The 27,168-nt window shown below is 51.1% G+C and overlaps 1 protein-coding gene across 5 annotated transcripts in view; it reads left to right on the forward strand.

The window, feature by feature from the left end:
• Positions 1-782: 782 nt before the first annotated feature.
• Positions 783-27,168, forward strand: part of UBE3A (ubiquitin protein ligase E3A) — a 40,972-nt gene continuing 14,586 nt past the window's right edge. For 3 of the 5 annotated variants that reach the window (XM_036303536.1, XM_036303539.1, XM_036303540.1), the window contains exons 1-6: positions 1,083-1,238; positions 13,829-13,892; positions 15,803-15,921; positions 18,903-18,947; positions 23,855-24,159; positions 25,586-26,865. In XM_036303536.1, coding sequence (XP_036159429.1) covers positions 15,902-15,921; positions 18,903-18,947; positions 23,855-24,159; positions 25,586-26,865 — 1,650 coding nt within the window. In that variant the 5' untranslated portion in view covers positions 1,083-1,238; positions 13,829-13,892; positions 15,803-15,901. The other 2 variants (XM_036303538.1, XM_036303537.1) reach the window with 2 other exon arrangements.

Consider the following 27,168-nt stretch of genomic DNA (forward strand, 5'->3'; position numbering starts at 1 on the left):
ACCAGCGGGCCGCGTCCCCTCGGCGCACAGCCTCCTGAAGGTCAGGCTGCAGGAGACCGGCTCTCCCTTTTGTCAACGATGACACCACGTGTTGGCAAGAGCCTCCGCCGGTGACCTTGGGCCCCTGAACGCGGGGGCCCAGGCTCTGGGGCTGCCTCTGCCTTGTTTACCGAGGGGGCGGGGGGAAGTGGGGGTCGGAGACCTTGTGTCCCTTCTGCACCCTTGTCACCACTCTATCCGTTTCCCCAATAAAACGGGGAGCGGTTAGGCCGAGCAAGGCTGGGGGGGCTTTACCAACATCCCCGGGGACTCCAGGGGGAGGTTTCCACAGCGCGCCCCCTTCTCGCTGTCGGACCACGCAGAGCACAAGCTCCCAAGAGGCGCTACCCCCTCCGCCCCGGCCCCAAGATGGCGACCGGTCCTGGTGGGCGACTCGGGGCGCGCGCCGCGGAGCCCCTTCCCCTTCCCAGCGGCCCCTGCGCCGGCGACGCCGGCCAGCGGCGAAGGGGGCGTGGCCGAGCGTGGCGTCGCGGCGTCGCCCCTGCGTCGCGGCAGCGTCGCCGCGTCCTCCCCGCCCGGAGCCCCTCTTCAGGCCCGTGGCGCGCGCTGCCTGCCGGGATACTCGACTCGCCCCGTCAGTCCTCCCGGCTCGGGCCCCGCGGTCGCGCGATCCGCCTTGTTCCCAAGATGGTGGCGCTGGGCTCCCGGGCGACGGCGAGAGGCGGCCGAGCCTGAGTCCCCCCTCCCACCCTCCCTCCCTTCCGCTCACCGCCCCTCAGCTCCCCTCCTCTGGGCCGGAAGCTCGCCACGCCGCCCTCCTCGGCCTCGCGCCCCCCGCCGCCCCCGCGCGTGCGTCACCTCTGCCGACCCGGCGTGCGCTCACGGCCGCGGGCGGCGGCGCCTCCCTCGGCTCCTCCTCGGGGCCGCGCTCGTAGCAGCTCGCAGCCCAGCCGCGCCAGGCGGGCCCCGCAGCCCCCGGTGTGGACAGGCAGCGTCGGAAGCGGGCGGCTGGCCCCCGGCTCGGGCTGTGGTGCGGCCTCGGCGTCCGCGTCCCCGGCCTCGGTCTCCGGTGAGGGAAGCGCGGGTCCCGCATGAGCGCGGGCGGCGGCGGCGGCGGCGGCGGCAGCGACCGGGGAGCGAGGCGGCGGCGGCCGGAGGCGGCGGGCGAGGGCGACCACGACCAGCGAGGCGGCCGCAGCGGCGAGAGGGCCGCAGCCCCGGCGCGGGGGCGACCACAGGTCAGCGGGGCCGGGGCGGCCGGGCGGGCGGGCAGCTCCCCGGGGTCCCCCCGCCGCAGCCCGGGGCGCCCTTTTCGGGGCCGCTTCAGCGAGGGCCGGGGCGCCCCTACCCCCGGGGCGAGGGTTTGGGGGGCGCGTGGTCCGGGGGGCCGCGGCTGCTGCTGCCGCCGTAACTGTCAGCGTCGGGGCGGCGGAGGGAGGACGGGGGCCCCGGGGGGCGCCTCCGGCCCGGGGAGGGGGTGGCCCCGCCGGCAGCCGCGCTCGCCGCCCCCGCCCCCTCCCCCCGGGCCCCGGCCGCCGCCCCCTCCCCGGGCCCAGCCAGGGGCGGGCCGGCCGCTCCGGGCCAAGGGCGCCGCTCGCTCTCCTCTCGGCGTCTCCAGGGTCGGCGGGGGGCGGGGGGGACGGACACGTGTGCTTTGAGGTGAATTGGGGCTTTTTTTGTCTCTTCTTTCTTTTTCTTTTTTTTTCTTTTGGGCGTGACGGGTTGCAGAAGGGAGCGCGGAGGGAGCCTTACTCGAAAGGCAAGGGTTGTGTTTCCCGATGATGCGCGGGTTTTGGGGTGAAATGGGGTGCGGGGGGCTGGCTGTTGGCGTCGGGCGGGCTCGGTTCCGTGCAAGCCCGCAGACGGGGGGCCTTGCCCGCCCCCCACCCCCGCCCCCGTTCTCAGTGGGGCACCGGGAAGGGACTCGCTCCTCGCCCGCGGTAGGAGGTTGTTGTGTGTGTGTGTTTGTGTGTTTTTTGTTGTTTTTTTTGTTGTTGTTCTCGGTGGCCAGGTCGGGACGGAATGGGGCGGGCGCCGTGGCCCTTGAAGCGGGTCGGAGCCACTGCACACAGCGCGGGGCCGTCCTCGAAGGATGCTTCCGTCTCCGGGTTTTGTTTTTTTTTTTTAAATTTTAAGGAAAAAGAAAAAAAACCCAAAAAAACCCGCCGCCACCAGCACCCCGTCCCGCCGGGCCTGCTGGAGGGCTGTCCCCGCGGAGGCTGTCTGGGGGCGCACCTGGTGGAAGTGCGGGGGTCCCAGCCGGAAGGCGCCCCTCAAGCGGGAGGCGGTGGCCCTGACCCCCCTGATTCGGAGCCTGCGGTGTTGAGAGGAGGGGCAGGTCACTCCAGGTTTTTTGTGTGTTTTTTGGGGGGAGAAAGGAAGGGTTCGGAGCAGAAAGGACCGGAAGTTTTAGATGGAAAGTTAGGGCCCGGTGGTGACCTGGCTGACGGCGCTGGACAGGGAGGAGGAGAGGAGAGGGGTCTGGACTCAGAATTGAGGAAGAAGAAGGGAGAGAAATAAAATAAAAAAGGCGGACCTGGCGCGGGAATGGGATCCCGCTGTAAGTCTGAGCCACTGGCCGCCTTTCGGAGGAGCCGGAGAGGACGGGAGAGGACGGCCGGCAGGAGCGGCTCCAGGCCCAGGGCACGTGGCCGTCCCGCTGGGTCAATATCGACCCGTGGCCGCTGGTCCCTGGGCCGCGGCCTCTGGACCCTGCAGGCCCGGGGAGCATGGACACGGCACAGCGGCTTCGAGTGGCCTGTCCTCCAGTGGGTTCGCAGTTTTGTTCAGATCTGGGCTCGCACGGGCCGAAATGTAGGCACACTGTGCGCTAGGCACTCGTGCACTTGTGCTCTCCCCTCCAGAAATACCCTCTGACCCCCCAGAGAAGACAGCTCGCTGTTCCTCCCAGTACACAGTCCGGGGTATAGTCCACAGCCCAGGTACTTGATCTTACAGTTGCCCATTTCTTTTTTTCTTAATGTCAGTCTTTTTCCTTAATATATTTTTATTGATTTCAGAGAGGAAGGGAGGAGAGAGAGAGAGAAACATCTGTGATGAGAGAGGGTCACGGATCGGCCGCCTCCTGCACGCCCCCCACTGGGTATCGAGCCTGCAACCCGGGCCTGTGCCCCGACCGGGAATCGAACCCGCCACCTCTTGGTCGACGCTCAACCATTGAGCCACGCCGGCTGGGCTGCAGTTGGCCATCGACCTAGGAACCAGGAGGTCACTGGTTTGATTCTCAGTCAGGGCACAAGCCTCGGTTGTGGGTTCGATCCCCAGTGGGGGGCGTGCAGGAGGCGGCCGATCCGTGACCCTCTCTCATCATGGATGTTTCTCTCCCTCTCTCTTCCTCTCTGAAGTCTATAAAAAAACATATTTTGAAAAAAATAAAATAATTGCTGGTTATGTTCTTCAGTGTCCAGATCTAGGCCTGTGTAGGTTAAAACGTACACATGCAGCTGTTAGAATTTAGTTTTCTGATTATGATTGAGGACAAATTTTCACAAGTGGTTTTTCACGTAAAACTTTTGGGGAAAGCCGTAGGTGCTGGCTTTGTGCTGACTCAGGACAACAGGATTGTGGCTGATTTGACAGCCCCCTCCCCCGGCACGCGTTAGGTTGGAAAATAAAAACGAGACGTGAGCTGTCGTGGAGTAGCTTGGGAGCGCGCTCTCATTTTAGTTCTGCCCTTGCCGTGGGAGTTTGGCCCCTGACAAGTTACTTCATCCTGGGGAGCTGCGGGTTTCTCGTCTGTGAAACGGGTTGTGAAACTAGTTCGGAGCTGCTGTGAGGAGTCAGGTACGGGAAACGTGGAAGGCAGACACCCTTAGTAAATGCATCGCCCTGCAGCCCTCCGACCTGGTTCCTGACCGGGTTCCTGACGGCCTCGGACTCCCGCGTAGGGCGGTGGTCGGCAAAACACCACGTGCGGGCGGGCGCATGGTGCGATTGAAACTCCGTGGCCCGTGCGCAGAAGTCGGCATTTTGTGGAAGAGCCACACTCAAGGGGCCAAAGAGCCGCAGTCTGCCGACCAGGGGTGTAGGGCTTCCAGCACGTTATCCTCGTGCCCTGTGCTTTCTGCCCTCTGCGGGCTCCTCTGCGGCCAGGACGGCGGTGCGCACGGGAGCGCGGGGAGCGCGGCCACCAGCGTGTCGGGTGGGTGACTGTTTCCAGCACATCCGTCGGTGGTCACACAGCATTTACTGGGTCCCCACGAGGTCCCTGACCTGAGCTCGAGGGGTCGGGGCTGCAAGACAAGTGCCACAGCCGTGCGCTTGGGAAGCTTCCAGTCTAGCGACTCCTCTCGGCTTTTGTGACGCCCCACACCTCCCCCCAGCTGCCAGCCTGCAGAACAGCGGTTCTCAGCCTGTGGGTCGCGACCCCTTTGGCGGTCAAACAACCCTGTCACAGGGGTCGCCTAAGAGCATCCTGCATGTCAGATATTCACATGACGATTCATCACAGTAGCAACATGACAGTGATGAAGTAGCCACGACAATAATGTTATGGTTGGGCCACAACATGAGGAGCTGTGGTGAAGGGTCGCGGCATCAGGAAGGTCGAGAACCGCTGCTCTAGAATTTGTTTTACCCCTTTCCTTACACGCCCGACACTTCATATCCTCACCTCCTGGCCCCAGTTCTGCCACCCAGTGCCTGGCACACTGTGTGTGTGTGTGTGTGTGTGTGTGTGTGTGTGTGTGTGTATAAAGTTAAAAAACCTAAATACTCTAATATCTCCTGAGGTGTGATTATCGTTCTGTCTTCTGATTATAGATTTGCCGAAGTTTTAAACCGGAGTCTCTGGACTGTAGCTCAGCCCTCTGTGCAGCCTCCTGGTCTGCTGCCTGGAGGAGGAGGAGCAGGGGCCGCCCCCATGGCTGGAGATGGGTGTTCCCTGCTGCTCGTAGGAGGCAGCCTGCACAGGGTGCCATCAGGGGACCTTTTCTGACCGTGACACTTCGTGCAGGAAATAAGGCTTTCTTTTCTGATCAAGGAAATGAGGTGGAATCACAGGAAATGGCAGTGGTGTTAATCTAGAAACTTGCCCCCATGTCCAAAGCCTGAGATGTGTGAAATACTTGAAGATGCTGTATGAGTGATTTTCAAACGAAATTGCTTATGAATAAATACATAAGTTTCTTTGCGAGCTTTCCTTCCCACTTACTGTCAGAAATGTCCCCTGTAGTGCTTCGTCTAAGTTGCCTTTAACAAGTAAATACCATTGTGGATGACAAGTCAAGGAGATTATTAAGGCCTCTCGGAGAATGAAATAAAGCTAGTGCTTTTTCTTTTAAATACTGCTATTTGCACGCAGCTGACAGTTGTCACGGCTGGATCCTGAGCCTGGTGACTGAACTGGGAAGATTATATGTAAGGTTGTAAGTGCCTCGGGGCCCCAACAGGTTCAGTGAACAAAAGCCCAGCCGCTAAAGTGGAGGTGTCAGAAGAGCCTGGGTCCCTCCTTCCTCCTCGGCCTCCCAGTGACGAGCAGGTCAGTTAGCTTCCCAGCCTTTGTTCTGTTCCTTCTGTCGTGCGAAGGTGGTGCTTGCTTTGTCTGTTTCAGAGGATTATGCTTTTCAAATGTGATCGTTCTCAAAAAAAATGGATTAAAACGGACTTAGTGACTTGCTCAAGAAAACAAGTTGGTTGGTGGTAGACAGGTGATTGGAACCTTGGTATATTTTCATGCTTTCTCCATTGACATTTTTAACGTTTTCATAGACAAGTGTTTGGGGAAATATTTAGTGTGGATTTTTTTAATTAAATTTTTTTTACTTATGAGAGAGAGAGAGAGAGAGAGAGAGAGAGAGAGAGAGAGAGAGATTGGTTTGCTGTTCTACTTATTTATGCATCATGGGCTGATTCTTGTATGTGCCCTGGCCTGCAACCTTGATGTTTCTGGAAGATGTGTTGCTCTAACCAACTGGGCTACCTGGCCAGGGCAAATCTATTTTAAATTTGGTAACTACATTGGAAAGAAACAATGGACCTTAATAGTTGGTGATGCATTCTTCAGTGTTACTAACCCAGAGTCAGAGCCGCTCTGGGATTTGCTTCACAGTTGACCTCTCCTGGTCATTTGGTAAATGGCACGTGAATCATAGGCTGACCTGGGAGGAAAAAGGGTTTGGAGATGAAGAATCTACGAGATAAGGTTATTTCAGAAGGGCACTTGTAGGAAATTTGCTGGAATCTCACACAAGACATTGTGTGTGGACCACAGAAGAGACGTCGTTGGTGAGAGGCAGCACCTTGTGCAGATAAAGCGCGGCGGTGGCGTAGGCGCCCTGTGGCACAAGCAGCAGAAAACCCCCCTCAGCGAACCCTGTGGCTGGCCAGCGGGGGGTCCGATGTGGTGGGCGACTCCTCACAGCTCACTGTGTTCCAGAAGGTGCTCTTCTGTGCCTTCCAGACCCATCAAGGTTAGTCACGCACAGACCGATCGATCCCTTATGGCACAGAAACGGCATGAAAGCGTTGTTGACCTGTCTCTGTGGTGTGCAGGCTTCTAGCTCTTTCTGGTTCTTAATGTGCCCATTGTCTGTGCTTTCATCACCCACCACGTCCCTTTTCACATCCGAGACGTGTGCACTGCAGGCCTCTGACGGTCCTGCCCAGAGCCTGCCGCTCGAGTGGGAGGCGGCCGTCTTAGAATTGCCCTCGGGGACTGTGGCCGCCATCCTGACTCATATGCTTTTATGTATATTTTAAAATATATTTTTATTGATTTCAGAGAGGAAGGAAAAGGGAGAGGGAAATATCAATAACGAGAGAGAATTGTTGATTGGCTGCCTCCTGCACGCCCCCTACTGGGGATCAAGCCCGCAACCCTGGACCCTTCAGCCTGCAGGCTGACGCTCTATCCACAGCAAAACCGGCTAGGGCTGTTTTTGTCTTCTTTGTGATGAAGAATATGTTCTGAATTTCCCCCAAATTAAATATACAGACAGTATAGCAGCCATGTCCGTACCCTTAGGCAGGGACAGGTTTTGTCACTTCCTGGGACTCTCGCTCGCTCTGAAACGGGTGTGGTTTTCCCTGGGGCCCTGGCGCTGGCACTGCAGGGGCCACTCCAGGCCTGTCTCTCAGAGGCAGAGCGCCCTTGCCTCTTTGGAGGGCAGTGTGGGATGCCCAGTGTGGCCCTGTGAGCCGAGGGTCATGGGAGAGGTGTGGGCCCTGTCCAGCTTATTAATCATTGTTGTGCTTTTTCCTGGGAATTCTATTTATCGTGCCTCTGCGTTTGAGTATGTGTCAGTATCGATAACCTTAGAGTGTGCCATAAATAAAGATATTGAGTATTTACCTTTGGTGCCTATTTAAGCTTTTTATTTAGGGCATTTAAAATATACTTGTCTTTTGGGCACCTGTTGTATGTGGCGTGTCCTAATTGATAAATCCTATTTCACCAGAGATTCATTTCTTTCATAGTTTTCTGAAGTGAGTTGATAACCTGTCATGTTCCATGTTGGTAATAGAAGCTATGCTCTTCAAGATGATCCAGATCTAGATCTAAGACATGAGAAGTTTTCCTAATTATTTCAGTTGCTTTGTTCATATTTTAATTTCTTGCACATTTTGCTATGTCAGTGACACATTTCTACAGACTGAATGTGTAGATCCTTTAAAATGTGGATTTTGAAACACCCCCAGTGTGAGGGTATACGGGGTGGAGCCTCATGAACGGATCCCATGCACCCTCAGGAATTCATGCCCTTACCCAGGACTCCAGAGGGCTCCCTCCTCCCCTCCTGCCACGTGAGGACCCAGCCCGAGGCAGCTGCCCATGAACGCGGAAGCTGCCCTCACCGCACCAACGCTGCTGGCGCCTGGATCTCGGACGCCAGCCTCCAGAACTGTAGGAAGGTTTCTGTTCTTGATAAGCCTCAGTCGTCATAGCAGGCCTGGACGGCCTTTTGTCATAGCAACCTGGACGGACTGGGACACACACGTGTAAACACCAGAGGGGAACATAAAAAATTAAGTGGGTAACTAGATTTCAGCATTTTTTTTTTTTTTTTTTTTTTTTTAAAATATATTTTATTGATTTTTTACAGAGAGGAAGGGAGAGAGAGAGAGAGTTAGAAACATCGATGAGAGAGAAACATCGATCAGCTGCCTCCTGCACATCTCCTACTGGGTATGTGCCCGCAACCCAGGTACATGCCCTTGACCGGAATCGAACCTGGGACCTTTCAGCCCGCAGGCCGACGCTCTATCCACTGAGCCAAACCGGTTTCGGCTGTTTGTTTTTTTTTTTTAATTTTATTTTTATTTTTATTGATTTCAGAGAGGAAGGGAGAGGGAGAGAGAGATAGAAACATCAATGATGAGAGAGAATCATTGATCGGCTGCCTCCTCCGCACCCCCCACTGGGGATCAAGCCCACAACCCGGGCATGTGCCCTTGGCCGGAATCGAACCTGGGGCCCTCCAGTCCGCAGGCCGACGCTCTATCCACGGAGCCAAACTACTGAGCTAGGGCAGATTTCAGCATTTCAAATCAGGTCATTATATACTTCTCTACATGTACTACATTTCACATTATCTTCAGAACGAAAAAGTAAAATCTGTGGTCTCCCTTCCTCCCCCTGAACATTGCCATCCTTTGGGCTAGATGAAAGGCAGGGAGGGCGAACTTAAAAATAGATGGGCCTCAGCTGGAGAATAGATGGGTCGCTGTCTCAGCTACAGCGAGGTAAGTTCCTCCTGGACTGAAGATTCTGTGAGCACAGTCATAGACATTTGCTGTCTGTCTGTCTGTCTGTCTCTCCACGTGCAGTTTTCGTCGCTGGCAAGTGCTGGATGAGTGCCCTGCTGCCTCGCCAGGCCAGTGCTGCTTTTAGAGCAGGAACAGGGCGGGACTCTGGCTGCGCCTGGGCATGGGCCCTGCTCTCGTGAGATTGAACTCCAGTGCCCACAGTGCCCAGGGGCCCAGCAGACACGGCCACAGTGGTGGGCCGTGGGGCTGTGGCACGCGTGCTTCTGGAACTGGTGGCCAGGATAGGGATTCATCAGAAGATAGGAGAGGGGCACAGTACAGGGGAGTTTCCAAAGGATCTCCCTCGATGACACTAGGTCAACGCTCAGATGCGGTGACGCAATAAAAGGTGGCATTTTAATATCGGCAGATCTGGATCTCCCTTCTGTGGTTATTCAGTTACTTACTTTCTGAAAATGGTCACAGAACACAGGTGGAGGGGAAGGAGGGCCACGGTCACTCGAGAGTCCAGTTCTCTTCTGGTGCCAGTGAGTGTGACCGCGCAGCCTGCATCTCCCAGCACGGCCTGGGTGTAAATGTTGGCTAGGTTATTCCCATTCGTCCCGGAACCAGGACTGCTAGCATTGATTTCCAGAGAGCCTCTTGTATTTGTGGTTAGTTGCCCCCTCCACCTGCAGATACTGGTGTAGAATTATTTTTGATTGTGAGGAAATATAGAAAATAAATGGGTATTTTTCAGTATAAAAAGAAGTAACAATTTCCTCTTTTTCTTTACCCAAATTCTAAGATAACAGTTGTTAAAATTAAGTCTAGAAAAACATAAAGTTGGCAACTGTCTAAGGACAGATACCTGGAGTTATTTTCCCTTTTTTTGGGGGGGGGGGGGCGGGGTTTATAGTTTCCAACTTTATTGAGATACAATTCACATGCCATGACATTCACCCTTTTAAAGTACCGTTTATGGGTTTTAGTAGGTTCACTTCTACAGCCGTCATTGCTGTCTGATTAGGATATTTTCATCATCCCAACAAGAAACCCTGTAGAACCCTTGTAGTCGTCCCCATTTTCCCGTCTTCTGCGCCTGCAGAGCTAATCTGCTTCTTTTCTCTATGGATATGCCTGTTCTAGACGTTCTGTATAAATGGAGCCATAAAAGTTGTGTTCTTTTGTGTAGGGTTGTTTTTAATTAGCATAGTATTTTCTTCCAGGTTCACCCATGTTATAGCAGTTAGGATCACTTCATTCCTCTTCGTGGCTGAATAATGTTACCTTGTATGAGTATACACAACTGTTTGGTTATTAATTTTGTTGTTATCATTCCAAAGTGGCTGCACTATTTTACAGTTGTGTCAGCAATGTATGAGGGTTCTTTCTGACTTCTCTACGTCCCTGCCAAAACTTATTATCTGTCCCTTTTATTTCTAAGATATGTTTTTACTGAATTTGTTGGTTAATAAAATTATATAGGTTTCAAGTGTACAATTCTGTAGTATGTCATCTGTGTGTTGTATTGTGTGTTCACCATCCGAAGTCAGCTCTCCTTCCATCACCATTTACCGTCCTCTACCTGCCCTGACCCCGTCCCTTTCATTTTACGCATTTGTGTGGGTGTGAAAGTATCTCTGTAGCTTTCTATGTATTTGCTTAATGACTGATGGTGATGTCATCTCATGTGCTGATTGGCCATCTTTGCAGAAAATCGATTCAAAATCTTTTGCTTTTGTTAAATTGGGGTGGTTTTTTTTCCTTCAAATCTTGGGTTTTAAGTGTTGTTTACTAGTATATGTTATAGGTAACATATTGTTAAATAATATGATTTCCCAATACCCCCTCCCATTCTGTAGGTTGTCTTTTCACTTGCATGAATTGTGTGCTTTGAAGTACACAGTTTTAAATTTTGTGCTGTGATGTGAGGTAGGGCGCCAGCTTTGTTCTCTTACTTAGGGAGATCCACTTGTTCAGCACCAGGGGTTGAAAGGCCCTGCTTCCCCATGGCGTTGTCCTGGCGCCCGTGTTGAAAATCATTTGACTGTGTCAGAATGTATGTCTGTTCTTCAGCCACCAACAGAACTGTCTCGAATACTATGTATTTGTAGTAAGTTTTGAAATTGGTAAAGGTGAATATTCTAACTTTGTTCTTATTTTTCAAGACTATTTAGCTCTCTAGGTTTTTTAAATTTCTGGGTGAATTTTAAGGTTAGCTTGTTGTTCGGCAAGAAGGACAGCTGGGAGTTTGATTGGGTGTCATGTTGAATTGGTAGATTTAAGGAGTATTGCTACCTTAACTTTATGTCTTGATCCATGAACATGGGATGTCTTTCCATTTATTTTTTAAAATTTTTGTTAGTTTTTTAATGTACATTTCTCAACACGTTTGTTCAATAGAAATATAAACATGTTTATAACTATTTTATTTTTAGAGTTATTGCTAATGAAACTGTTTACTTAATTTCATTTTCAGATTGTTCATTGCTTGTGGATAAGTTTCTGTACTGATCTTGTATCAGGTTACAGAATCTTCCCGTGTTCTATGGCTGCGAGCGCGTCTGCCTCCTTGCTGTAGCAGATGCATATTGCGCATCTGCTGTGTCATGGGTGGTTTTCTAGATGCCAGTGCACAAAACCCACCCAGACTCCTGTTTTCATGGACTTATACTTGGTAGGGAAAGAGAGATTATATTATAAACAAGTTGTGTAAAATATATTGTATATTGCATAGTGTTTTTAAGGAGAAAAATCAGGAAACGGGATATAAAGTGTTGATGGATGGAGGGGATGTGTGCAGATGTTAGGGGGGCTAGAGAAAAGCTCACTGAGGTGGTAACTAGAGTGAAGCACTGAAGGGGATGGGGGAGCCAGCCGGGGGTGGGGGGGTGGGGGGGGGGCGCCTTTCAGGCAGAGGTTAAGGAATTCGGAGGCCCTGGGGCCTGAGGAACAGAGAGGTGGCCCGTGTGGCCTCAGGAAAGGAAATGGCAGGAATGTAGGGTTCAGATCATTTGTTCATAATGAGGAGCCTGATCTTTACCTTTGAGTCACATAGGGAGCCATGGAAGGTTCTTGAACAGAGGAGTGAAAGGTGTGACTTGGATCACTTGGCTGCCAGGTGAACTCGGAAGATCATGTGGATGGTCAGATTGTGTGGCTATCGCTGGAAAACAGCGGCCACATTGACCGTTCCATGAGTCTGGCCAAATGCATACACTTTGCAGCACAAATCCTACCAAGTTGTAGACTCGCCCTTCCTAGTCAGTTCCTGCCGCCCCCCCCCCCCCCCCCGTTCTGATCTTTTACCGTAGCGGGAGGTGGGGGTGGGGGGGTGAGCTTGCTCTAGAACAGTGGTTCTCAACCTTCCTCACGCCGCGACCCTTTCATACAGTTCCTCATGTTGTGGTGACCCCCCAACTTCATTGTTACAAATTGAACATCATTAAAGCACAGTGATTCATCACAAAACAATATGTAGTTATATATGTGTTTTCCGATGGTCTTAGGCGACCCCTGTGAAAGGGTCATTCGACCCCCAAAGGGGTCGCGACCCACAGGTTGAGAACCGCTGCTCCAGCAGGTCATAAATTGTGTCATAGCACTTAGTGGTACCGGGCTTCTTTTACGGGGCACACTGTTTTTGAGGCTCGTCCGTGCTAAGGCCCGTGTCAGTGGGGCGTGACTTCCTTCCATGAAGGGCCAGCTGCAGTGAGCAGCGTGTGACGTTGGTTGTGTGTTTGGGGTGCGATCGCTCGCTTATTGGATCGCTCTGACACGTTTGCAGACGGTCTCCCCAGATCTGCTCGTCGTTCTACTCCCACCAACAAGGCTTAGCTGCCCTGCGTCCTGGTCAGCATTTGGGGCTGTCGGGCGTGTGAAGTAGCCTGGTGGTCGGTGTGTATCTTAGTTTGAGGGGTATTTTCACTTGACAGATAATTCTAGGTTTACTTGGTTTTCTTTGAGCATTTGTTTTTGTGGAAAAGTTATTCTTCTTTTCTTTTCCTTTAGTAAAAGTCTTTTTTCCCCTCCGGCCTTTTAAAAAAGATTTTCTTTTTGTCACTGGTGTTGTGACTATCCTGATAAGGATTTGTTGAGTTCTTTCCTGTCAACCATTATTTCTTCACCTCCCTCCCGCCCATGCTGTCTCCTCATGGAGCGTCAGTCCCGTGTATGTTGGACCATTTGGTGCCGTCCTCGGGCCATTGGCAGGCTATGTTTGATCTTTTTCTCTCTGTGCTGCATTTTGCTTTGTCTTCTCCTTCGGCGTTCTTTTTTTCCTATGGTGTCAATACTTTCAGATATTTCAGTTTGCATTTCTTTTGATTGGTTTTTCCATTTGATTTGTTTTAAGGTTTTCTCTTTCTTCATTCATGTGCTGTTCCTTTGACCCTTGAGCATATTTATAGTAGTTATTTGAAAGTCCTTGTCTACTATTCCATCTTTCATTTCAGGATTTTTTATTGCTTGTTTTTTCTGATGTCATGGGCCTAAATTTCTTATTTGCATATTTAGTAATTTCTCCCTGGATGATGTACACTGTAATAGTCTGTTGTCTAGTGAGTGGATTTTGTTTTGTTAGTGTCTGTCTGTTTTACATGCCAGCTCAGTACCTTCTGGTCAGCTTGATCCTTGCAAGGCTGTATTAGGGTGTGTCTGCAGAAGGCTTTAGCGTGAGGTCCCTAACTGCCACTGAGGCAAAGCCGAAGGGAGGGCCCCTCTTAGTGCTGTCCTAGTGTTCACTGTGGTGGGAGGGACCTGGGATCTCCAGTCCTGAGAGCACTGTGCTGGAAAACCTGTGGGTCTCTCCAGGCATTGGCCTGTCGCCAGCCCTGGTGGAGGAGGTCGGAGGAGAGAGGACCAGCTCTGAGCTCCGGGTGCAAACAGGAGCCATGGGTCTGCCAGCGGAGAGCCGCAGGCCTCACCGCCTTCCTGCCCTCCCACGGCAGCCCGGGCCCTGTTGCTGGATGTGTGTGTGTGTGTGTGTGTGTGTGTGTATGCTCATCAACATTATAAAGGATGAATTTGCTTTTGTAGTGAATGGTAGAAAACATGTTCTTTGAAAGTTTATCCAGTTGTCCATGTAAAAAAAAACTGAGTGAGGTGTTTTATATTTTAGGTTAAAACGCTGTAAGATCCTGATTTTAGAATCCACCAGCTCCTCAGAAGTTTGGCGAAATATGGTATGTTTCTATTTTATTTTTTTGAATTCAAAATTGCACGTGTCTCTTAATGTTGTGGTGAGAGTAATGACAAATGTGTTGAGCAGATTTGGGTGCCTGTCAGTTTCAGAGCATCGTGCTAGGCACTGAGCCACAGGGCTACCGGGCAGGCCGCACGAGGGCCCAGTGGGTTCTGAGAATTGAGAAGAGGCCGGTGTGCTGTGCGGAGTAAAGCAGTGTGCCCAAGAAGAGGGAGGAGCCAGCTCTGGCTGTTAGGCTGGGAGTTAAAAATAGCTTCCATTTGTTGAGATCTTACTGTGTGCGGGCACCGTTCTCAACGTCCTTATGTGAGTCCGTTCATCCTCATGAAGTCTCTGACAGAGGGACTAGCTCTCAGTGCTGCTGACGAGGAAACAGGCTCAGCGAGATTAAGTCACTTGCCCAAGACTTCCCAGCCAGCAGGCGAGAAAGGGAGGGGCGTGCAGGCTGGCCCTGCAGCCTGTGTCTGCCCAGCACTGGCCCTGGCGAGGAGGGGCCGGATGGGAGGACCCGGCTGCGCCATCTCCAAACTCCACGCAGCTCTCCAGTGAACTCGTGCGCCTCCATGAGTGACCTAAAGGCTGTTGTGGCGTTCTCACTGCCGCGCTGACAGGTGGGGAGTTAGAATTGCTCGAACCTTCTAAATCCAAGTGGACTCTCCGCCTATGAGAGCCCAGGAGGGAACATTGTTCATTTCAGGGGGACCCCCTTGCCTCTTCCCCAGAGGGCCCCGGGAATGTCCAGGTTCTCAGGAGGAGACAGGACAACCTGGGAAAGGGCGTGATTTCCAGGGATCATCGCCCTCTCCTGAGGCCAGCCCTCGCCCTCATCTGAATGTGAAGCCATGTTTATAGGCCGCAGAGGTGTGGGCTCTGCATTCCCTGGGCTCGTGGGCACCTGGCCTTTCTCCCGAGTGGGGTCTGGGTCCTTGCTGGGACCCACCTCCGGCCTTCACTTTAAGGTGTGAACTGCCAAGGGTCCTTTTTCCTCCCTCCCAGTCCCATTTTTCCTGAGTTGGCTTCTCAGATTTAGGAAGTCGTCAAGGGAAGAACTGGTTGCACAAAATGAGCCCTTGGTCCTGGACCTCAGCCGAATGTCTGCGACCGCAGCAGGAGGTGCTGTCCGAGGCGCTGGGCTGAGGCCAAGGAAGGGCTGCAGGGACTCTGGGCTGGGAGGGCGGCTTTCCTGCTGCCGCTCCTTCCTGACCCCGAGGAGCAGGGGACTCATCGCAGGGAGAGAGCTGGGCACACGGCACGTTCGTTTACCCTAATGGGAGTCACCAGGCTTCGGTGACTGTGTGTGCGCACACGTAAGTGTCCGTTAAGCCTCTGGCTCCTGACAGCCTCCTGACTGCTAGTCCCATTTAAACATTCCACAGTGTGGGTCCCACTCCGTGTTGTCATCTTGACTCGTTTACCTGTTTCAGTGGTGAAACTTGGTGCAGGAAAACGAAACAAGCCAACACTTCTAACCCTGGTGGGACGCCAGCAGGTCTGGCTTTCGTCCCAGCTTCACCGCTAACCTGAAGTCTTGGGCAAGTCCGTTACTCGCTCTGAGGCTGCTCGCTTATTAGCTTAAATTCTCACCATCGTGTTTGCCCTGGTCAGGTGAGAGCCTCAGCAAGTTGTCATGAGACTCAAACAACGTGCCGTTGACCGTGCTTGTCAACTGAGACTCCGTAAAAGTGCAAGGGATGGTGGCCACACTTCTCCCGGGAAGAGGTCACTTAAGAAAAGTAAATTCTGGAAAATAGTCCTTAAACAATTTCTCTAATTACTCCTCTGATGAATGTTGCATTGATACCTAATTGGAAGCTTTGAAGATGATGTGTGAACAGTGAATCGGGTGTGTGTGTTAAAGTGTTCTAACTAAAGATTTGTTTAATTTATTAGAGTTATTAAATCTACGCTCAGACCAAGTTAGCAGCTAGACTGGTGTGACAACCTGTTTTTAATCAGTGACTCAAAGCTGTGATCCCCTGATGTCAACGAATGGCCACAGCTTGTAAAAGGTAATTTTGAACGTTATTTTACAGCCTTTAGGGGCTGTCGTAGAGCGACGTACGGGCTGTAAATACATGCGGACAGTGTATAGTTGGTGGGCACGTCCTGCTGAGAACAGCGGGCCACAGACTTGATTTGCTTCTCCACCTAATCTTCTTTCTAGAATAGTTCATGCTTTTTTTCTCCCCCAGACTTGTCTGTATGAGTGAACAGGAAAATGCTTCTCAAAAATGTTAATAAACATTTTATTTGAACATTATAAAAACTATGAGAAAGTTATTAATGTGCATTTTAAAGTGTGCCTTTTATGAGAATTTAACTGAACATTTCTGGAAGTTTGAACAAGTATAATGAACCGAGTGCACTTTTCTCTCCTAGAGAGTTTCAGTGGAGGCAGCAGCGTGTCGTGCAGGCTGGAGAAGCTGCGCGCAGTAGGGTGGCAAGTGAGCCTCCGCGGGGGTTTTCTGTGTTCAGATTAGTGGGTGGGCGGGGACCACATTTTCTGCCGTCCAAATCAAGACCTACAATTGAGACTCTTCCAAGATGTATTTTCTTATTTTTTAATGTTCCCTGCTTATTGTTTCAGTTTTAAAGTTTTGTTTCTGATGTTATTCTAACAAACTGCAAGTTAACCTGAGTCAGTAGTTTTTGTTTTTCCTTTGATTATCTCTCCTGACTGTGGTGAAATCGCAAGCATGTGTTGGATCCTGACTTTCAAAAACATGGCAGTAAAGAATAAAGTCTGTGAGATGTTAGGTACTTCATAGATTTGAGAGTTTGGAATCCTTACTTTGGGATATTTTTTGATAAATTATTTAGAACACTGTAGAAATGTGCTATATACAGAGTGACTAGAAATTTCATCAGATATGTTCTGTTACTTATTCTCTGCTAGAAAGTATTTTTTGCTAGTTCTGTGTATATTCACTTTTCTCTTGATTAAAGAACAATTTCCATATTGAGTGAAAACAACTTGTGTTAACCATGTATAAGAGACCTAGGGTAGATCTGCTTTAGGGTAATAGTCTTTCAGTCTTTTTTAATATTTTATTTTTCTTTAGACTGATTGGTTTAAATTTCTTGGTTTGACTATAATGGCTTTCAGTAGCTTGCTTTAACCTGTTAACATTACATGATAATGTAGTGTATTTGCAGTAGTTGGGAGATGTTTCGATGCTATAATATTTATAGTCTCGTGTTTAGGGATCAGAAAATGGAATGTGGTTACATGTGACGATGTCTCTAACCTCTGTCCCTTGCAGACTCTCCACCTGGCGGCATCACACTGTGCTTCTAGGACTCGGACTTGCCTTCTCGCTTGTGTCTTACCCTTTTGCTGTCGTATTTTAATTTTCCTGTCACTGTCCTCATTTCCCCCCTCCTCTTTCCCTGTTCCTTTGAAAGTGTTGCCACCTACATGTTTGAAAGCTTCTAATCTGCCTCTCTTCCCTTAGTGCCAGCAGGTTTGTTTTTGTTTTGCAAGCCTGCTCTGCCTCCTTACAGTATGACACCTGATGCTGGAGGGTCGCACTTTCAAAAATGAGTCAGCTGGCACATGGGGTTATCATCAGTTTTTAGCTCTTCTGTCTGAGAGATACCAGTTTGGAAGCAATCTTGGGGTACTTACCCACAAGGCTGGTGGAGACCAGGTGTGTCACCAGGGGGTTTGCTTGCTCCCCGGGGGAGAGGGTGGAGTGAGACTTTTGCATTTGTGTCACTGCCAAGTCACTGCCACCTCCAGCATGTCCCGATTTTTAGTTCGGATATAATTTTGTACGAGATTGAAAATGTAAAATACACTGCAGAGAAAATCTAAAGCAAATACTTGAGCTGCTGGAGTCCCCTTTCCCCCCAGTTTTTCCCCAGACTCTGACCCATAGAGGGGTAATTTTGAAAGTCTGATAAAGAAATGAGTTTTTTAAAGATAAGAAATGTGCACAACACGTACTCTTTTGTCGGTGGCTCTGATTTTAAGATTCCTTTGCTGAAGTTGTTCAAAATTTCTGATAAATTCAGAAATCAAGTTCTTGTAATGTCATCGTGAACATTTAGCTTTTGAACTCTAAAGTAGGTTTTATTTATTTTGAGAATTTGAAAGTGTTAGAAATCAGTGTTCTGTTGATCCACCTCAGTATACACTGACTGATGCTGTTTGTAACAGTGAACAGGGTGGCAGGGGTTAATTGAACAGTGCGGTAGCGACGGGCAAAATTGGGTCAATGCCCAAGCTTAGTGTCTTAGAGTTTTGAATTTCTACATGAGATAGCAGCAGTATATTAAAAATAATAGAAAATAACTGCAGCTGTTTATAGCGGATGTTAATTCACGGGGAGTTACCACAGCAGAGCCCTAATGCCCGGAGGGCGCCCGTCCTGCCAGGGCTTTCCAGGGAAAGCTAGTGAACCAGACAGTCACGGTCCGACGGTGAACCCGGCCCAACTGTCTCGCAATTCACTCAGGCTGTCAGGTTCAATATGACTGATCTCGAGCAGAGGTAGGCAGACACTTTCTTAAGAGGACCAGATAATGACGATGTTAGGCTGTGGGCCCTCTGTGTCTGCCAGCCCCACAGCCCGGCAGCAGTAGAGCAGGGGGCCCTGAGCTCACGGCTGGGGCTGCGAACACCTTTGATGCTGTGGGTAACCATTTTGGGGTAGAAAGTTTCATAGTGTATGTTTTCACTAAAAGCATTTGACTTTGTAAATAATTAGTGACATCATACTGGTTTATATGTTGGTATCTAAATGTAGTGTTTTCACAGTTTCCTTTCCTTAATAAAAAAATTCACTGAGTTTTTTATTAGTCAGGCCTAAATAAATGTGTTGTATGGCAATCTGACCTGACCACTTTTTTCTCACGTTGAAATCTTGAATAACTTTTAAAACTGTTAATGATAAAGTGTTGTTTTCAAATGTGTCTCCCCAAATAACACCTGCCCCTTTCTGGAGCGTGGAGCGTTTTGCTGAGCTTTCCCCACTTGTGTTCACAGATCGCCAGGAGAACCGCAGTCTGACGACACTGAAGCCAGCCGAATGTAAGTGGGCGGCGGGCCGCGCCTCTCGAGCTCGGGGTCGCTTTCAGGGGCCTCATGTTGGAAAAGAACCTTCTGTTCAGAGAGAGCAATGCTTTAAAAGATAAATCGGGAGGTAGAAGTATATCCACTGTTTTTCCTACTAAACAGATATCTCTAAACCTTGGTGCTCTGTCGCTAGGTTTTACTTCTCAGTGGACAGCTGCACACTCCTGGATCCTTAGGTCTTTGTGCTCCCCCAGCAGCTGTGGGGAGATGAGAGGGATGTGGAGAGAGCTCAGTGTCACAGCCATTGGCCAAGTGCCCTCTGTGTGCCCGGCGTGCAGGATGCTTAAGAGTCTGTTCCCAGCCGACAGGGACGTAGTCTCCTCCGTGGGAACGGCAGAAAGAAGCAAATGGTTTCTGTCGCTGTCGGGGGAGGAGGCCGAGGGTGACGGGGAACATGAGGAGGACCAGGGCACTCAGGCAGGACACCCCGATCCACAGGGCAGGGGAGCTGGGGTGGCCAGAGCGGCCGAGGTAGATCGGGAAGTGTGACTGGGAGGTAGGTGGCTGGCAGCGAGGGCAGGCCGTGCTGAGCAGACGCACGAGCAGTCATGAAGCAGCACCTGAGTGTGGGGAGGGCGGGCGGCGGAGGGGTCTGGGTCATAGGCTGGCTGGATGCCGGGAAGTGCAGGAGGTGGGGCTTGAGAGAAAGGATAGGGCCTTGCATGCTCTCCTCTACCCCCCACGCCCCCGTCTGTCCTGCGGGGTTGACTGTCGTTGGGCTGCTTCAGATGGTTCTTGGTCGTCTGTCTGCTCACTGAACTCGAGCGTGGAGGCCTAGTGAGGATGCCTGGCATACATTGGTAAATACCTATTATGACGGAATGAACTACTGAACGTAGGCAAAGTGCTCGTTTCTGCCCTTTTCATGCCCTTTCAGACACGTGGGCGTTCTCTGCAGTCCGCGTATTTGTCAGTGCTTGTGTGTGCACAGCCCGGGCACGCCGATAGTGACGCCACGTTGCCACGAGCACTTACACGTGGCATGTGTTTTGTGAGGGAGGTGGATGGAGATATATATATATGTATATGTATGTACAAGTATTAACTATAATTTAATGTAAAATGTGACACCTTAACATGTTTTTAAAGGTGAATGATTTTATGTACATATTTAGTTCTATAATTTTATCTCGTATTTACTGTATAACAAGCACTGTGGGTTATAAAGCTCAATAAATCATTCATTAGGGTTTATTCTGTTAAACATATTTCAAACAGTAAAATTATTGCTTTATATTTAAAAAGTTTCAGTGGAGACTGTATGTTACATTATAGTTACAGTCTTGTTGGCTGGACTAGGGTCCTAGGAGCTCACCCAGTCCCCTCAGCGCGGTTGCGGCAGACCCAGGCTTACAGCGGAACCGTCGCGGGTGCCTGCTGGGATTCTTTCTGTGAGGCGTGGCACTGTGTCGGGTGCCATTGCTCACGCGTCCAAAATCTCTCCTTACATATGGGTGGCGGTGGTGTGTTTGCAAAGGCAGCATCCTAGAGGGGGCAGGGGCACCTGCTCTGGGAAACCAGTGAGCAGTGTGCGTCCACTGGGCAGGCTGGCCACGGCCTGTCTCGGCCTCACCTCCGGCGTCTCGGTTCCTCACAGCTTCACCGGGCGTCATCTCCACTTAAGGTCACTGCTCACACAGTCACTCTTTTGAACTTTGCCATTTTATCTTCTTTTATTCTCTACTTTATCCACCGTTAGTTGTATGTTGCATGTCAGTTACTGTTTCTTTCCTGTCATTGTTCATTCTGATTTGCATCTTGTTTGCTCGTTACTCACGGACACGTCTTCGCTTTCTGACAGCTGCTGCTCTTACGGCTCATCCTCTTCGTTCCTGTGCCCATCGCTTATTTTCCCACCGCCTGTTACAGTCAGTTTAAGATCTTTTCTGACTGCCACCTCCTCTGTTGTTGGCAGCCACTTCTTTGGTTCTAGCCCCAGGGGTTGGCCATTGACGGGGGCCATTACGCATCCTTCCCTCGTTTTGGCACCTTGACGGGTGAAGCAGAGTCAGGGTCAGCGGAGACCTCTGATATTTTCATTACGACTGTGATGGGGGTTTTGTTTTTTATTTTTTTTTTGAGAACTGGGACGCGTAGCTCCTTTTCTTCCTCCTCTCCTCCTCCTCCTCCTCCTCCCTGTCCTTTTGTCTCATTGTATTTGGGGAAAGGCGTCCATGTTGCTGCACTGACTTGCTGGGGGAAGAGTGCGCGGAGCCGTGTCGCTGGAGGGCAGCGAGCAGGCGCTAAATAAAGACTTGAGACATGTTTCCGTGAAGCACCAGGTGGGGTTTATTTTAGGCTCTGCAGCCGCGCAGTGTCTGCTGTGGCCGTGCGGACACAGCCGTGGGCAGTCGGGACACGCGTGAGCTTGGACACGGAAACGTGGATTTGACATCATTTCCCCGGTCACAGAATGTCCCTTTTCCTGACTTTTCCCACCATTTAAGGTTGTAAACACCATTCTTAGCTCGCAGGTTGTAAGGACAGGTGGCGGGCTAGACGGCCCATCTGTGATTTGACGGTTCCTCCTGTGGAGGGTTCACCTGGTCCAGTTATGACCAAACTGTCATTGTGAGGCGCCCATCCCATCACAGGCCCTCTGTGTGCTCTGCACTGACAGGGACACAGACTTGCCCAGGTGAGCAGGTGTCACCCAGCGAGGAAGGCAGGCGGACGCTTCCTGTGCCCGATTCCATTGGTGACCAGGCGGCTTGGCGGGGCTCCCTTCCCGCCCTGTCCTGTCCCGTCCGAGCAGAGCTGCAGATCCCAGTCTTTGGGCAGAAGCAGGTCAAACAGGGCCCCTGCTTCCCTTTCTGGTGTTAAATCCCCTTGGGTATTAAAAAGCCCAGGTTTTGGAGTCGGGCCTGGGTTCAAATCTCTGATTAGACGTGAGGCTTGTAAGATCGCTGCTGTGCACATCTGTGGAATGAGGGTTAACGTGCCTGTTCACGCACTCAGGAGGGTGGTGATGACTGAGAAGGATAGTGGCTATCTCCTGCCTGGTTCTCCCTGCAGGCATGTCTACCACAGGGCTCACTCACTCCTCTCTCAGCCACGCCGTTCTCAGGGTGCCCCGTTGTACAGGGAGGACTAGGACACAGGGCCGGTAAGGGACCCACACCAGGGGCAGAGCCAGCGGGTCCCCGGGCAGCCGGCTCCGGGGTGGGCTCAGTGCCCGGGCTGCTGCCTTCGCATTAGCGATGTGTGAGGAATACTGTTCCTCGCCACAGTTTTCTATTCTGTTGTGATTTTTATTTATTCCGTCGTGTGAATGGTGAGCATGTAAGGGATCGTCTGTTGGCAGGCATGTTGATTTTTTTCAGGTTTCATAGACACTGCATTTTCCAAAAATTGTCCAATTGTTTTCCTTGAGTGGGATCTCTCACTCCCATGGCTCATGCTCTGGTTACTTTGAAGACTTTTGGTAACTGATCCTAGTTTCCTCCAGAAAAGAGACAACACACCTGTTTCCCTTCTCGCAAGAAAGCTCCTGCCCCTGGGAGAGGGTGCAGCCGCCCCTTTACCGAGCGCTGCATCACGGGGAGACTTGTCGTCTCTCTTCCTGTACATGTGTCACTCCAGTCGTTTGCATGGGAACGTATGTAGAATAATCATCTGTATTTGTAAACACAGGCCTGTGTGCAGCTACACACAATGAAATCCCTCTGTCACGTCCCTGCAGGCTTTAAGTGGGGTGTGTGTGTGTGTGTGTGTCTGTTCGCATGAGGAGTGGTGAATCTACGGGACATCTGAAGACTAGAAATGCCAGAATGAATAGGGTGTGTTCGCATTGTTACTTTTTGTCACCTTGATAGTTGCAGACAAAATCCTACTTTTGAGGGGAAATTGGACTTAATAACGTGTCCCTCCCTTACCTGCTGCTTCTCTGCCTTCCTGTGAGTGCTCAGTGTGTCATGATTAACAGGCTGCATCTCACAATTAACAAGACCCAAACTCTAATGCCATTTGCAGGAAGATAATCGTGGGAACAGTTGGAGCATTGAATTAGGTAGCTTTGGGGTAGGGCTTTGATTTCCTGGGTCGTTCTTGTTCCTGTGCATGTGAACTTGGGACCAGAAGGAATGGCTATGAGCGGCTCCGTTGATTCAAGAGCCGCCTCTGCTTCAGTTGTGGTGCTGGGTCTTGGCTGAGCCGGCCCTGGAGTGGGGCTGCCTCGTCACCGGGGACCCTCACCTACACGCCAAGTGAAGGGGAGTGGAAATACTTCCTGTCGCTGTGGTGTGAGGTTAATGAGGAAGTGGAACAGCATGTTTTAGGGTCAGGATGGTGTGACACAGCACAGTACTGGATATTTCATTTATAAATTCATTTTAAAATCCCCATAGGGAAGATAAGGGGGAAAACATATTTTCTTCTAGATAGAAGTTCTGTTAACTATAAATATAAAGCAGGTATTTTTACAAATGGTTGAAATAACATGGTGATTATATAAAGGAAAGTTGGATTGGTACTTTAAATAGACTCTCATTTCTTAATGTGAATTTCTAAAGTGAGAAAGTACTGAAACTCTTAGCCATAAACCTTGTGATTGTCACCAGTTATGATAAACAGTTTAACTATGTTTACCATCAGACAAGCTCCCCCCCTTTTAAACCAAAGCAAAACATACTCTATTTAAACAGTATTTTGATCAGCACCGGTAGCCTTGTGTTCATCATAGTCTCATAGGAAGCAGCTACCGAGTGTCTCATTCATTGAGGAAGCCTTGTGCCACCAGGTCCCCATTCCCCACGGCTCATCTGCGTGTGCACGCTCACGACTTCCGAGCCTGCCTGACTTGCTGGCATCGGGGAGCTTTCTGGGCTTACTGATCACTGTGCTTCTTGTTGACTGTTTGGCAGGAAGCGAGCAGCTGCAAAGCACCTAATAGAACGCTACTACCACCAGCTAACCGAGGGCTGTGGGAATGAGGCCTGCACGAATGAGTGCTGCGCGTCCTGCCCCTCCTTCCTGCGCATGGACAACAATGCGGCCGCGATCAAGGCCCTCGAGCTCTACAAGGTTAACGCGAAACTCTGTGACCCTCATCCCTCCAAGAAAGGGGCGAGCTCCGCGTACCTGGAGAACGCGAAAGGCGCCGCCAACTCCTGCTCTGACGTGAAGATGAACAGGAAGGACGGACTAGCAGCCAGAAATGACTTCAGAGGTAAGGCGCTCCATTTCCCATGGAGCGTTTTTCACTGAAAGCCCGCCTGGAGGTTTAAATAACGAGGACGGGCCTTGTGTGTTTGTCTCATTGTGTGACTCCTCGGACATGACGGCAGAGTGGAAACGGTTTCTTTACGCTGGTAATGGGGCCAGTGATTTAGCTGGTGTGCTGCTCTCATGGTTTCTTAGGAGAAGCAGTGTCTGTTCATGGACGGATGGGAGCTTTTAAACCCTTTTCCACTAGGAAAAAGGTATTAAGTGGCAGCCGATCTCCTAAACGAGGCCAGTTTCGGGCGTGAGGGAGGCCCCGGCACAGCGCGGGAAGGCGGATGGGTGGTCTTCTACTTCCCAGGGCACATGTAGTCGTCACCCGAGAGATCGTCCTGTCTCCCTCCTAGTACATTCTTCCCACCTCCCGCTCACCTTCCCCAGGCATCTGGCACACCGCTGCCAAGGATCATCGCTGCCAGTGGAGGGAGAGGGAGAGGAAGATAAAAAACATCCATGAGGAGAGAGAAACATGGATCGGCTGCCTCCTGCCTGCCCCCTCCTGGGGATCGAGCCTGCAACCCAGGCAGGTGCCCCGACCAGGAATAAAAACCATGGCCTCCTGGTTCATAGGTCAACTCTCAACTGCCGAGCCACGCTGGCTGGGCAGAGGTGATTGTGTTTTAAAAGAGGAAGCTTTTTGTTCAGGACGCAGGTGAGCTAGAGCTCACCGCTTTATTCGGGCCTGACCGCTGGCCGCAGATGGCCGTGTCTGTCAGCCTCAGCTTGGAGGAGGGCGTGCTGCTGGTTGTCAGTCACCCCCAGAAGGCCCGCCTGGGCAGCCAGACAGGAGGCTCCAAAGGGGCTGCTGAAGGGACCGTCCTCAGGCGGGCCTTCTGGGTCTTGTGGACGGGGAGTGACTAGGGCAGTGACGGCGAACCTTCTGAGCTCGGCGTGTCAGCGTTTGGAAAAACCCTAACTTAACTGGTGCCGTGTCACATAGAGAAATTTTTTGATATTTGCAACCATAGTAAAACAAAAACTTATATTTTTGATATTTATTTTATATATTTAAATGCCATTTAACAAAGGAAAATTAACCAAAATAATGAGTCCGCGTGTCACCTCTGACATGCGTGTCAGGCTCGCCATCACTGGAGTAGGTAGCAGTGCTGCTCGGGGGCGAGGGCGCGAGGGTGAGTGAGCCGCGGGAGATGCACAGCAACTGGGGAGCCGCGGGGCTCAGAAGGCCTTGCTGGGAAGGACAGGAAAGATGGCGAGGTGTGGGTGTCAGCCGTTCATTAAAAACAGAATTGTCGGTCATCAATGGTGTTTACTGAATGCACGATATGTGGTGATTTTACTTTTCACTAGAACTTACTAAAACACTAAACATCCATGAATAACTGTTCTCTCTTTTTTCCTCTAATTTCTAGATGTGACTTACCTAACAGAAGAAATAGTCTATGAAATTCTTGAATTATGTAGAGAGAGAGAAGATTACTCCCCTCTAATCCGTGTGATCGGGAGAGTGTTTTCCAGCGCGGAGGCCCTGGTGCAGAGCTTCCGGAAAGTCAAGCAGCACACCAAGGAGGAACTGAAGTCTCTTCAAGCCAAGGACGAAGACAAAGATGAAGACGAGAAGGAGAAGGCCACGGGCTCTGCCGTTGTCGCCGCCGTGGCCGCCGCGATGGAAGAGGATTCTGAGGCCTCTTCCTCCAGAACGAGCGGCAGCTCCCAAGGCGGCAGCTCCCAGAAGCTGGGCCCTGAGGACGTGTCTGTGGACATCGAGGCCATTCGGAGGGTCTACAGCAGGTTGCTCTCGAATGAAAAGGTAGAGACTGCCTTTCTCAATGCACTTGTGTACTTGTCACCTAACGTGGAATGTGACTTGACCTATCACAACGTGTACTCCCGCGATGCCAATTACCTGAACTTGTTCATCATTGTGATGGAGAATAGGAATCTCCACAGCCCTGAGTACCTGGAAATGGCGTTGCCGTTATTTTGCAAAGCCATGAGCAAGCTGCCCCTGGCAGCCCAGGGGAAGCTGGTGAGGCTGTGGTCTCAGTACAGCGCCGAGCAGATCCGGAGGATGATGGAGACCTTCCAGCAGCTCATCACGTACAAGGTCATCAGCAACGAGTTCAACAACCGGAACCTGGGGAGCGAGAGGAACCTCGTGAATGACGACGATGCCATTGTTGCTGCTTCCAAGTGCTTGAAAATGGTGTACTATGCAAACGTGGTGGGAGGGGACGTGGACACCAACCACAACGAGGAAGACGACGACGAGCCCCTCCCGGAGTCCAGCGAGCTGACCCTCCAGGAGCTCCTGGGGGAGGAGAGAAGAAACAAGAAGGGCCCCCGGGTGGACCCCCTGGAGACCGAGCTGGGCGTGAAGACCCTGGACTGTCGGAAACCACTCATCCCTTTCGAGGAGTTCATCAACGAGCCGCTGAACGATGTTCTGGAGATGGACAAAGACTATACTTTCTTCAAAGTAGAAACGGAGAACAAGTTCTCCTTTATGACCTGCCCCTTTATATTGAATGCCGTCACCAAGAACTTGGGCCTGTATTATGACAACAGGATCCGCATGTACAGCGAGCGGAGGATCACTGTTCTGTACAGCCTAGTGCAGGGGCAGCAGCTGAACCCGTACCTGAGACTCAAAGTCAGGCGCGACCATATCATAGACGATGCGCTTGTCCGGGTAAGTGGGCTAGTGTTTAACGAGTGGTCCTAGATCAGACACCTAATCCCTGTGACGCAGTTCAGTGAGTTCATTTCATAAGTGGCCTGAAAACAAAAGAAATGGTATTTTGTAACCAAGGAACACACCGACAGGCTTCTTCCTTTCTATTGACTTTATTGGGGTGACATCGGTTAATAAAATTACAGAGGCTTCAAAAAATGACATAGGCGTCAGGTATACAGTTCTAGAACACATCGCCTGGAGGTTGTATTGTGTGGTCACTACCCCAAGTCAAGTCTCCTTCAGGCATTTTTTAAAATT

The sequence above is a fragment of the Myotis myotis genome, unplaced genomic scaffold (genome assembly GCF_014108235.1).
Source record: "Myotis myotis isolate mMyoMyo1 unplaced genomic scaffold, mMyoMyo1.p scaffold_m19_p_38, whole genome shotgun sequence".
NCBI lineage: Eukaryota > Metazoa > Chordata > Mammalia > Chiroptera > Vespertilionidae > Myotis > Myotis myotis.